This window comes from Urocitellus parryii, chromosome 5 (genome assembly GCF_045843805.1).
Source record: "Urocitellus parryii isolate mUroPar1 chromosome 5, mUroPar1.hap1, whole genome shotgun sequence".
NCBI lineage: Eukaryota > Metazoa > Chordata > Mammalia > Rodentia > Sciuridae > Urocitellus > Urocitellus parryii.
In genome coordinates, this window is record NC_135535.1 from 110,182,104 (window position 1) to 110,194,224 (window position 12,121).

Here is a 12,121-nt window from a genome sequence, read left to right on the forward strand (position 1 = left end):
CTGATTACACAGGAGCCTCTTGAGTGTTGCACAAAATTCCTTGTTGTTGCTTCCTCCTCCCTTTACTGGCCACATTCATTAAACGGAACTTATTGATATATTCGCCTTGGTTGGCCGATTCCTCTGGTGAGAGGGTTGGAAGTCCTGCAAAGCATCATTCCTAGCTGAGCGAAGCCAAAGTTATCAAAATACAGGATTTTTATTTGCTTTAGGGACCTGAGAAAATGTGGGGTCTATGAGACCAGTTTTAGTTATTCCCTAAGAGTTTCCTAGGTTTCTGGAAAGATTTTTTTTTTTTGACAGAGATTAAAGGAACTGAACTTATTTAGCTGAGAGATAACAATGGAATAAACAGACTTACACTCAGCGTTCATAATTGGGAAGGATGGTTTTATGAAGAGCGCCACTTAACTGTGTCAAGACCAAGGAAAAGAAATTAGCTTAGAGGACAAAGGGATTTAGGTTAGATCTCAAGACTATTCTGACTTTGGGATGAGAGACATACATGGATTACAGAATTTCCTTTGCTAGTGGTCCTTTTGAATGGAGCAGTCCACGCCCCTCGCTGGCATGTTTAGTGGTCCTATGAAGACAGGGGAGAGAAGAGATGTGCTCCAAAAGCTTCTTTCTCAGTGCAGGAGTGCCTGTGTGTCAGTGAACAGCAGAAAATGCTGATTTAAGCTGGGGACCAAGGAGTGGGGGCAGTGATGATCCCTGTCTGCCCACCCAGGAAAGCAAGGAGAGGCCTGGGCAGGTGGCTTGCTGATGATGGTGGCTTGTCACTGCCCTCTGCTTCCACGTTCCTTTCCAGCTGGAAGGCCAGTGCACAGCCCTGCATAACGACAAGCACGAGACCACGGCTGAGAATACCAAGCTAAAGCTTACTAACCAGGAGCTGGCGCGGGAGCTGGAGCGGACCTCCCGGGAGCTCCAGGATGCTCAGCAGCAGCTGGAAATCCTCCAGCAAGAGGCCTGTAAACTGCAGCAGGAGAAGGAGCTGTGAGTACCATTTTGTACCCTCCTGCTGTTCTCCCACCCGCTTGACTGCACGTTATCTCCCCTCTTAGACTCCATACCCTTGAGCTCTTTCTTCCCTGATTCTTCTCCTAACCCCCTTCTAGAATTCAGAGACTGTGAAGCAGTCTGTGCCACGCATTACCTGGGATCCACAAGAAACAGGTAGCCCTCATCTCAGTAAACTGATTACGTGGCTAGAAAGACATGCTATTCCACCCATAAATGTGCAGCATTCTATGCAGATGTCAAGGGAATTGACAGACTTCTGAAGTCAGCAGGTAATTTGATAGGTGTGTGGCAAGTCTCTGAACCGGTCACTGTAGTTCTGCCCATTTTCTCCTAGCAGAGTCCTTCTGTGAGCCCAGTGGGCCCAGTGCAGGGAAGCCCACCTCTCTCAGGTCTTGATTTGCCTATGAACTCCTTTTGGCCTCTGACCATTGGCTCAGTTGGCTAAGCAAAGGCACACCTGAGTGGGAACCAAGGGGTGGGTCTTATGTTAAGCTAAAGGGATTGCTATAAAATCAGTTCTTTATCTTGTCTTAGGCATGTTAGGTGTTCCAAAAAAAAATGTATTTTGAGACCAAGGCAGAGATATCTCACTTGTTTATTTGCCCGCTCATTTATCAACACATTCATTGACTTTTTCATTTGACAGACATTTATTGCAAACTGTTCCATGCTAGGTATCACACAGAACCATTAACATACTCATTTATATTAATAATTTGACATCATCTCATTTGATCTTATAGCATCCTGATGTGGCTGGTACTATTATAAATTCTGATTTACAGATGAGGAAACCAAGGATCAGAGGTTTTCAGTATCAGCCTCAGGATGCTGAGTGTTAGACACACCCTGCTGACACCCCCAGAAAATAATGAGCCAGCCAGAAAATCCTTACACAGGAGTGGGACTGGCCATCATTCACTTACTTATGCCTGCATTCATTCTGCAAAAAGTCATTGTGTGTCTGGTCCTGAATGGTGCCAGTGAACACTGAAAGTCTTATTCCAGAGAAAAGTCCAGTAGTGTTTACTAGTGCCTAATGCTTTGCGTATGTTTACACCCATTATTAAGTGAAAGCCCTCACTCTCTTTGTCTGACCACTGCAAGATTCTGGTGCATAGGCCTAAATCAAATGTGCCTAAATCAATTTTGTTCAACTGTGGAATCCTGTACCATTTAGATAAGGATGCAAGGAAGGAAATGTGTTTGGACTGGAAATTTTACCCTAGTAAGAAGATCTCCAGTTTGAACAAATAGAACACTCCCAAATAGTTGACTTAAAACAAAGCTAAGCCAGGTTGGTCATCCTATCGCCTAGGGAGGCTGAGGCAGGAGGATCTCAAGTTCAAGGACAGCCTCAGCAACTTAACAAGGTTCTAAGCAACTTAGGGAGACACTGTTTCAAAATAAAAAATAAAAAGGGCTGGGGTTGCACCCCTGCATTCAATCCCCAGTATAAAGAAAGTATAAACAAAACCACAGCCAAGGCCTTCCCTTCCAACTCTTGGATGGCCAGTTGAGGAGGGGACCATGTATTTCATTATAAACAAGCAAAATCAGTTCCTCCTCATTGAGAGCAGGTCAACAAGGCATAGGCATTTAACTTTACAAACAGAATTAAGGATTCAGGCTCTTAAAATTCAATCAAGTTCTCAAAGCAACCAGCATCTGAGGGCACAACAAGCATTAGAACAGCAAATGGAAATCAACACCCAGAGCTGCAGCATTGCAGCTCAGCGGGAGATCCAGAGCCTCCCAAGTCTTATCTTAATTAACCAAGCCAGGCACAATCCCTGGAGGTCCAGAATTGAAAGGAGGGAGGGGAAGAGGGTAAGAAGGAAGAGAGATATAGGATCCCACAACCTTCACAACTCCTTTATCAAGAAATATTCTTGTGCAGCTAAAAGCTTTGCTGGGTCCCAGAGAGCAAGTCCCACCCAGGGAGCCCCAGGGAGAAGAGCAGGGGAGCCCCAGATTGTTCTCTGTAGAATGGAATTGCAGACCAGCACCACTGACAGGATCTCAGTGCTCGAACCCACCACCTTCGCTTTATGCAGGAAGAAATTGAGGCTCAGAGAGGGTAGTGGCCACCCGGATTCCACCCGAAGCTAGCTACTGCCAGAAATCAAGGACAGAGGCTAGTTCTTCTGATGTTCCTGCGTCCCCCTGACAAAGTCTTGCTTCCTGATGCTGCTCCAGAGCAGCTGGGAGGGGAGAGGGTGGGGTTCAAGGTAAACAGACTTAGACACTTATCAGCAAGAGTTCTGTACAAGCAAAATTAATTTTCCTGTTCTCCGAAGATGCTCAAGGTAGGAGAACTAGATTTTAAAATGAGATTCAGGAAAGAACTCTCAAGCTGGGAGATAATATAAAGATGAAGGTCAGCTGATAAGCATTTCTCTGTTTATTTTTTAATTAACTTTTATCTTGAGTGGATAGTTTATGACAAGCTCAAAAGCATAAACACCCAAAGAGGTGTATGCTGCCCATCCCCAGGACCAGGGTCTCCTGTCACCCAGAGGTCACCAGACATGGTGGGTCCTCTAGTGGGTCCTTCCAGAGTATGCTCCATTGTGTGTAAACATGTGCATGTACACACACACACACACACACACACACACACACGTGTGTGTGTGTGTGTTTTTCTTTAGGAGATGGTAGCATACCAGGCATTCTGTGCTGCTTAATCTTGCATTTCTCACTTGACAATATATTTTGTAAAGTGTTCCATATCTCTTCTCTTTCCTAAAAACCAAGCCAACAGCAGTTCTCTAAAGGGACCCATAAACCTCCTGCCAATGACTACAACAAAAAATAGCAGGTTCTTTCTCTTTCAGTTTGCATATTACCAAGGACTAGAATTTGTGAACCTCTAGCTTAGAGGTTAAAAAACAGCAAGCCAAATATCCACATGTGATTTTTTCCCCAGAGCCTTTCTTTTTATGTCAATACACAAAAAGTATCTGAATATGTGTGTGGGGGTGCATGCACTTTTATCTAAATAGACATGTGTGCACTGGACAAGGAGATAACACATATATTTGCACAAGTCTTTCCATCCAAATTCTTGGATGGCTGGTTGTGGAAGGACCATGCATTTCACTATAAACAAGCAAAATCATGTATGTCCTTCCCGTGTTTGTGCATCTCCATCCATCCACTGGTGCTGTAGACAGGGCTGGAGAAGGTCCAGAATGCATTGTGATTTAGGAATTGGCTTCTCAAACACTCAGTGAGAACCCAGGCCTTGGATCTCCAGTGGGTGATTTTTCCTCAGTAGGGGAAAAGCTATCTGCTGTAGCTATCCCGGGAGAGAGGCAGGAGCCAGGGCTGGGGTGGGAGAACCATAGAGACAGGCACAGGCAATTGGCAGCTCCCAGGGCACAGAGGGAGGAACAGGCAGATCGGCACACTTCGTGCTAATCAGAGCAAAGTCCTAGACCAGAGTTCGGGGACCCGATTTGGATAATGAGAAATGCATTGTTTTCCCTTAAGTTGAAATTAAATATAGTTGGTAATAAAATGTGAGGAATTTGTGGCTCTGTAGGAGCCAGAGAAGTTTTACTGCTTAATTAGGATTGTCTGAGGTGAACTTGGAATTTGATTCAGTCTGTTATTGTCATAGAGTGACTTCATAATTATTCCATAAAGGAGAAAAAAAAGAGAGAGAGAGAGAACATGATTCCTCTTAAGGAATCCGATTACTGGGTACTTGGCAGGACAGTTCTGTGGACCCAGTAATGACATCAATAGGATGGCAGAGGGGTGACTGCCCTCTCAGCCCAGTGAATACAGGCCAGGCTGCCTGGACTCCTTGCCAAAAGTGGCCCCTTCATCAGGTTGTAGGAGGCTCCTATGCTAACAACTGTGCTGTGCCCTGGGAGTGTGCACTCCAGGCCTTTGCGGTTAGATTGGGGAGTGATTTGAAAATTTCTAAACTGTGGTTCAAAGTACAGCAACATGGTGAAGCAGGTTTCCCGAGGTCAACCAATTCTGCTTTATATTTTTCTTTCTCTTTCCTTTGCCAGTGATGCTGAAGACCTCCCAATTCCTTCCTTCCCTCTTTCCTTCCTCCCTTCCTCTCTTCCACCTTCCCTCCCACCCACCCTCCTTCCTTCTCCTCTTCCTCCCGCTTTCCCCTCCTTACTTCTCCCCTCCCCCTCACCTCATTTCTTCTTCCTGCTTCAATTTATGAACCAGGTCTCCAGGCCAGGCCCTGGGTGAAGCTTGTAGGGCATGGCCTCTGTCTGCCAGTCTGGGTTGTCCTTCGGCCTCTCCTCTCTCTCTCCACCTTTCTTGAGAGTCCTGATATGACTGATAAGCTCACACTGTGATATAAATGAGTGATTGCAATTGATATATTCAATCTTTCTATTATAGCCAGAGACTAAAAAACCCTGTCAAAGAAATGAATGCCCAACAGTGGAAAAATTCCAGAGATCTAGGAACATATTAGGGATTTGAGGGGGAAGGTGGAAGAGGGGAAAGATTTCTTCTAAAGCCCCCCCAAACAAACAAAATCAGCATCTAGTAGGGTGTGTGGGATCATGCAAATTTTGCTCTCACTATCCAAGGTCAGGCTGGAGAAGATTAATTCCCTAGAGTCTAGAGAGGACAGGATGGTCTGAAGCTTGGAACAGTGGAACAGGCACGTGACCTGGAATGAGCAGGTTGGGGGCAGAGGTCTAGATGTAGCTGTCCATGTGACCTGGGAGAGTCATCAAGCTTCTCTGACTGTCCCTGTCTGTTCCACAAGGATGTTCTCATGTTCAGATACAATGTCTGGAGGAGCCCTGAGCTGAGGCCATAAGCACCTGCGTGTTGTACGTGCTCTGCAAGGGAACGTGCTCTCCAAGGGAAGGTCATGTTTCTCCATCTGCTCTGTCCCGAGTGCAGGCTGTGCCTGCTGGTTTCCAGCACGAGGGTTCCCTCCCTCTAACTTCAGCACAGTGCCTCAGATCCTGTCACCCCCTTCCCTCCCTTGATGGCCACTACTCATCATGTTGACCATGCTGTGTCTGCCTCCTCCTCAGGGAAGTGTACCGGGTGACAGAGAGTCTACAGCGGGAGAAGTCTGGACTTCTGAAGCAGCTGGATTTCCTCAGGTGCATGTGGGGCACATCCCAGAAGCCCCAGGTCAGAGGGCCAGTCTGAAAGTTCTTCACTGCCTACGTGCTGAGAGACTGCTCATGCCCCTGGTCTCCAATGTATGGTTTATAACTGAGTACTACACTCTGTGATGAGTCCTTTTGCACACTTTCCCATCACCCTGTACAGTTTGCTCTTCTTTGTGGATAAGCACTGTCTCATTGTTGGGGTCCCTCATTGTACTGTGCATAGTACTTGCTCAAGTAGGATTGGAACTGGATTTATTGAGCAACTACTTTATGCCAGATACATTATCTTTTTCATCTTCAACAAAGCTGTTAGGTAAGTAGGGCAGTTGTTAACCCAGTGCTTCACTGATGAAGAAGTTGATATTAGAGAAATGAAATAATTTATCATAAGAGACATAGCCTCTCACTGATGAGCCAGAATTGAAATCCATGTCTGGATGATTCTTTTTGCTCAGTTGTATTCAGCTTCTGTTTGTGGACTGAGTAAATGAACACAAACAGCACCAAGAAAAGAGTTTCCTCAGATTTCTAAAAAAAATAGCATTCAAATCTGGAATGTGCAAAGAAGAAGAAGAAAAGGAGGAGGAAGAGGAAGAGGAAGAAGAAAGAGAAAGAAAGAAATGAAGGGAGGGAGGGACAGAGGGAGGGAGCAAGGGAGTGGAGGAGGAGAACAAGAAAAACTCATGTGGGGTAAAGATGGAATTTTCAGTTTTGCCTCTGAGGTTTCTATGTCACTGTACCTGCTACCTGCTGGTCCCCTCTTGGACACAGTGATTAATCAGAAGGGCTCTGGGTCCTGATTTTTAAAGAATATGTGCTTTGTGAATCACTGCCCAGATATGTTTTGGTGTTTGGTGTTTTGGCTTTGTCACAACAAGGCTAGGTCCCCAAGTCTGGTATCGATGATGGAGCCAGATGGAAAGGACCCTCCACCTAGTTCAGGCACTCTCCACTCAAAGCCTCAAGTAAGCCTGCATTTACAAGCAGGGAGATGGAGGGGGCTCTTAGGTGGCCAGATTCTCACCCATTTAGAGGAGATCTTATTCTTAGGCAGGCTTTCATGAAAGGAAGAGAACCAGATGTACAAGGACAGGTTTTTTATTTCTTTTTCTTTTTCTATTGCAAAGAAAAAAATAGAAAAAAAAATAATGAAAGGACAGTGCTCTATAAATGCAGAGCAGACCTTTTTCCTATTACAGTGAAATCACCAGGAATCCAGGGGAAAGATAATGCCTGGGGTGGGGAGGGGAGGGCAGTGGGAATGTGGGGGTAGGCCTGGCCATGGGATCTGAACCATGGCTGCAACATGGCATGTGAGGAGGGCTACCAGCCTAACAAGAATGGGAGCAAACAGATGCAAGTTCAGGACAGTGGCCTGGGAGCAGGCACCTTGGAGTTGGATCTGGTTCCAGACACTGCCCCTCATGGTCTTGTGTAACCTTGGGTAGATGACTTAAGCAGCTGGAGCCTTAACTTTCTCCTGCCTAGCTCATGGGTGACTGAAGAATTAGATGATACGTGTGAATGAGAATCCCGACAGGGCAATGGTGTGGATGAAAGCAGATACATATAAAGAACGCAGTGTTTCTTTAAATACTGAAACTTCTGCATGGAGATGGCTACACAAGGCAGGAAACAGCACAGCTTAAGGTGTGGCATCTTAGGTCCCCACGTCTCTATGCAGGAACAAGCCTGCTTATCTGCTGCCTGCACAGAGCGAAGGTCCTTCTGGCACGAGCATTTCACTTGGCCATTCTCAGAGTTTCCAAAATACCCTCCACGCCCCTGCCCCTGACTTGTCCCAAACATCTTGGCTGTACCCACTCATCTGCAGGTAACTGAAAACAACTCTGACATATTCTTAATGTTTTCTGCAAGACCAGGGAAATTGGAGGTCAGGTGTCCTGGCTGCCATTCCTGGGGTCTGCCTAAAGTCTGTTCCTACGGTTTATAGCATGCTCAGCAGAATGCCTTGCCCACAGTAATAACCAATAAATGGCTGCATTAGGGACCTGACCATAACCATGCCTGCCCTTCTCCTTAAAAAATGTGCATTGGTTCAGAGGCCACTGGTCCAGTGAGTCACAGAATCACAGAACTGCAAGGCCAAGGCATTTTGAAGTCACCTGTTCACCCTCCTGACCACTTGCATTAAGAGATGAAATTGCCAACATTAACCTCAAGTGCATCCTTCAGTCACGCTACATCCAGAGTCTACTCACCATCACCCCCACTCCTCTTTCATCAAGCCTCCAGCTCCCCTTTTCACCCTCATGATTAGGCTCCTGGTTCAGAGACAGCCAGAACCATTACACAAGAAAGATCTTGCTCCTATGCTGATCTGTGCCGATGTCTCTGCCTTCTTTGCTGTTGTGGTGGGTGAGCCCCTTGTTCTCCTAGAAGAGACCACCCCACCCTACCCCTGTCCCCAGCCTGTGTTCTAGAATCGATCCTACCTCCTCTCACCTCCTCAAGGACTATTTGTTCTCGTTCTCTTCCATTGTCAGTTCTTTCTCTTTGGGGAAGAGACCTGCAAATAGACTCTAACATTTTGTACTTAATTAACATCTTTTGTCTTCACTTCCCTATCCAGGTACTTTCCATTTCTTCCAATCCTTTATAACTTTCAAAAAAGTCATTTTCCTTTACTGTCTGTATCCTTTTCTTCACATTCTTAACCCTCCACCGTCTTGCTATTGTTCCATTGAAATGGTTCTTATCCTCACTAAAAAATTACTCTGCTCTCAGGGTCCCTCCCTTGCTAAAGCTGTAATCAGACTGTGATGCCCTCTTAGTACTCAAAGTTCTTACAGTGATCCACATGCCACTGTTCATGGGCAGTGCCAGCTCGCCCCACAACACACACATTTTTCTCTGACCTCATCTCTTAACTTCTCTCCCTTTGAGCACTCTATGCTATCCTGTTTCTCACACACACCAGCCACATTTCAACTCAAGGTTTTGCCTTGCTCTGCTCTTCCTGGAATGTTCTCCCCAGGTACCTGCCTAGATCCTCTCCTCCCCTTGAAGTCTCTGCTCAGAGGCTGCCTTACCATCAAGGCCTTTTCTGACCACTCTAGTTAAAATAGCATGCCACTCTCCTCTTTCCACTTGCCCCCTGTATCTTCTCAATAGCAGTTATCCCCTGAGATAGGAACTTGGTGTTTTATTCACCAAATTGAGCATCATACTCAGGTATGTGTCCTTGATAACCATGTATGTTATTCCCATGTATGTGTCCTTGATAACTAGAACAGGGCCTGGAAAGTAGTGGATGTTCAGGAGACATTTGAAGAATGAATGAATGATTCAGAAAGGAGAGGCCCATAACAAGCCCAGAGGGGGAGGCAACCCCTAGTAATGGGGACCTGGCCTGAGCCTGAAGAACAGTGGGGCAAAAAGCCATTTGTCTCGTCCATTTCCTCGAGCTAATTTACATACAAACTCTCCTGTCTTCAGCCACTTTCTTAAGGAAAGACAATGCACGCTCCGGGGGGCCCTCTACAACAGGTCTTCCGCTGCACACAGCTGAGCAGTAAATTGGCTACTATTGGGTTGGCCAATTGCAAACTCCATATTTGAATACCTTTCCCCTTACTATCTACAGGGAAAGGAACAAACACCTTCGGGATGAACAGGATATAAGTTTTCAGGTAATTGGCTGATGCCCCTGGGGGGTGGGAACAGCAGGAAACAAGGGTGGTGGTCCAGAGGCAACCAGATCCATGCCTGGACTGACCCAACGTCATCTAGATATTTGGGATGAGTTTTGTGTTTTGGATGTGGGCAGGTCTATGGCCTAAGATGTTTTGCCAATAATAAAAATGTAAGGTAGACTACTGGGTAAGAGTATGTGAATTTTCCATGAAGTAACACACCCTCCTCTTGGCACAACAATTTGGGTGGGCTACATATTTCTTGGATGCAGAAATGATAGTTCCTTCCATGAAATGGCACAGTTGAAATGTCACTATCACTTTTAAATCAAAATGTTTAGTTTCTTGCTTTCCTTTAAATTTTGCATTTTTACACTGCGATAGAATAAATTAAAAATGCATATATTGCTATTTACATAGTCCATTTTATGTGCCATTTTGCTACTCTGTAGGGGACCCCTCCTCTTCCATATTTGAGCATCATACTCATGTATGTTATTCCCAAATAACATAAAATCCTATATTTGTGTAGAGGTCTTCACTGTAGGTCACATGAAACAAAATCTAATATTTCATGCTCCCCTGCTCATCATTCCCTTTAGAAGTTGCCATTGAATTCTCTAAGGGAAGAAAAGTGGAGCAAGATTGATTGACATGTCCTCCTAATTACAGGATTATGTGTGTGTTCTTGAGAAAGTCATTAACTATCTTGGACCATGACCTACTGTCACATGAGGAAAGAGAATCCCTATCCTTTTGTCTTCCCATGTTCTAGAAGTTTTCAAGAAAAGTCCTTGGAAAGAGAATAATGGGTACTGGACCTTTGGCTAAATAGTAACCTAATTACCATCAGCCTAAGGCAGCTAGATTGCCCTGAACTGGTCCCAACCCAGTTTTTACTGCTAGTCCCTAAGGAACTTTGTAATACCATCATTTCTTTGATATTCCCAACCGGCAGCAAACGTCTCTGCCACCCACCTGTGTGTACTATCAGAGCAAGGCTTAAGCCTACACATGTTTGCTTGATGATGATAATGGTTATAATTGTTTTAGAACTAACACTGATTTTTTTTCAAACTTTCAACCAAATGTCATCGTAATCCCTTGACCTCTCTTCCCTTTACCTGCCAAACTCATTCTGCTCTGAAAAGTGGGTAGAATGAAGAACTCCAGTGGGAGACTGAAGGAAGAGGGATAAAATCCTGTCGATGTGAATAGTAATTAAAGATTCATTTGGCATCCTTAAAGCCATACCTTCAGGGGCCCTGGGAGCTCGCAGCACCTCTTCCCCTCATTAAGGATCATTGGGAATCATGGGATGACTGATTAATGAGAGGTTCTTCCTGTGCTCTAACACCCCCCACCCCAACCAACCCGTCCCCTAGAAGACATCTGTTAGGGAGCCTTGGCAAAGGGGATCATAAGCCTCCACTTCACTCAGGTTCTGTGTTACAGATGTTTGAGCAGTTTACACCCAACCTGCTAATACAAGAGATCTGAAAAATTTTACACTAGCATAGGAGTCATGAACAGCATGATGGACTGGGTTAATTGACCCTCTAGGCTAGTCCTTTTCTCATCATATTGGGGGATTTGGAAAAAAGAGGGATTAGAGTGTGATTTAAAATGCACAGAAATGGGTGGGGAGTGCAGCTCAGTGGTAGGTAGAGCACTTGCCTAGCCATGTGTGAGGTCCTAGTTCTACTCCCAGCACTGAAAAAAGAAGAAGAAGGAGGAGGAGGAGGAGGAGGAGATAAAAGAAATCAAATAATAAAATGCACAGAAGTCTTTTTATACTTTAAAATAATTTTTTTTCTTATGCATTCAACATTTCTCTTCTTTGTCCTCTTGCAAATTATAATGCTTCTGTGTAGAATAACATGGTAGACCCTAAGCTCAAAATTATTTGTTCATTTGTTTAGGACTATTGGAAAGGAGATGGAGGAATTTTGGTGGGGGAGGTTGGAAAAGTGGAAAGGGAGAGAGTGGTAACAGGGAGTCCAGGACACTGCTTGCTTACTCCAGTCTTGTCTGGAGTCTGACCTAGGAGGTGGGAATGGTGTGCCATTTTCTATTCAGACAGTGGGGCAAATCCACAGGCATGGATCTCAGGGCCTTTTGTGTTTCTACAGAAAGAAAAGGCAGCCAAGGCTGACAAGGCTGCGCTCAAGGCAAGCAGGAAGCAGAGATCTGGCTCTGTGATCGGCAAATATATGGACAGCAGAGGGATTCTCAGAAGGTAAGTTGCCATGTACTCCTTCGTCCATTCATTCATCTCCTGCTCTTTGGGAGCCAGTTCTGGGCCTATGCTCAGTGCAGATT

At 45.2% G+C, this 12,121-nt stretch overlaps 1 protein-coding gene across 2 annotated transcripts in view; it reads left to right on the forward strand.

Annotated features, from left to right (window-relative positions):
• Positions 1-12,121, forward strand: part of Cracr2a (calcium release activated channel regulator 2A) — a 73,529-nt gene that overhangs the window by 33,664 nt on the left and 27,744 nt on the right. For both annotated transcript variants that reach the window (XM_026407272.2, XM_077799234.1), the window contains exons 7-10: positions 812-999; positions 6,060-6,131; positions 9,751-9,796; positions 11,932-12,038. In XM_026407272.2, coding sequence (XP_026263057.2) covers positions 812-999; positions 6,060-6,131; positions 9,751-9,796; positions 11,932-12,038 — 413 coding nt within the window. The remainder of the gene's footprint in view (positions 1-811; positions 1,000-6,059; positions 6,132-9,750; positions 9,797-11,931; positions 12,039-12,121) is intronic.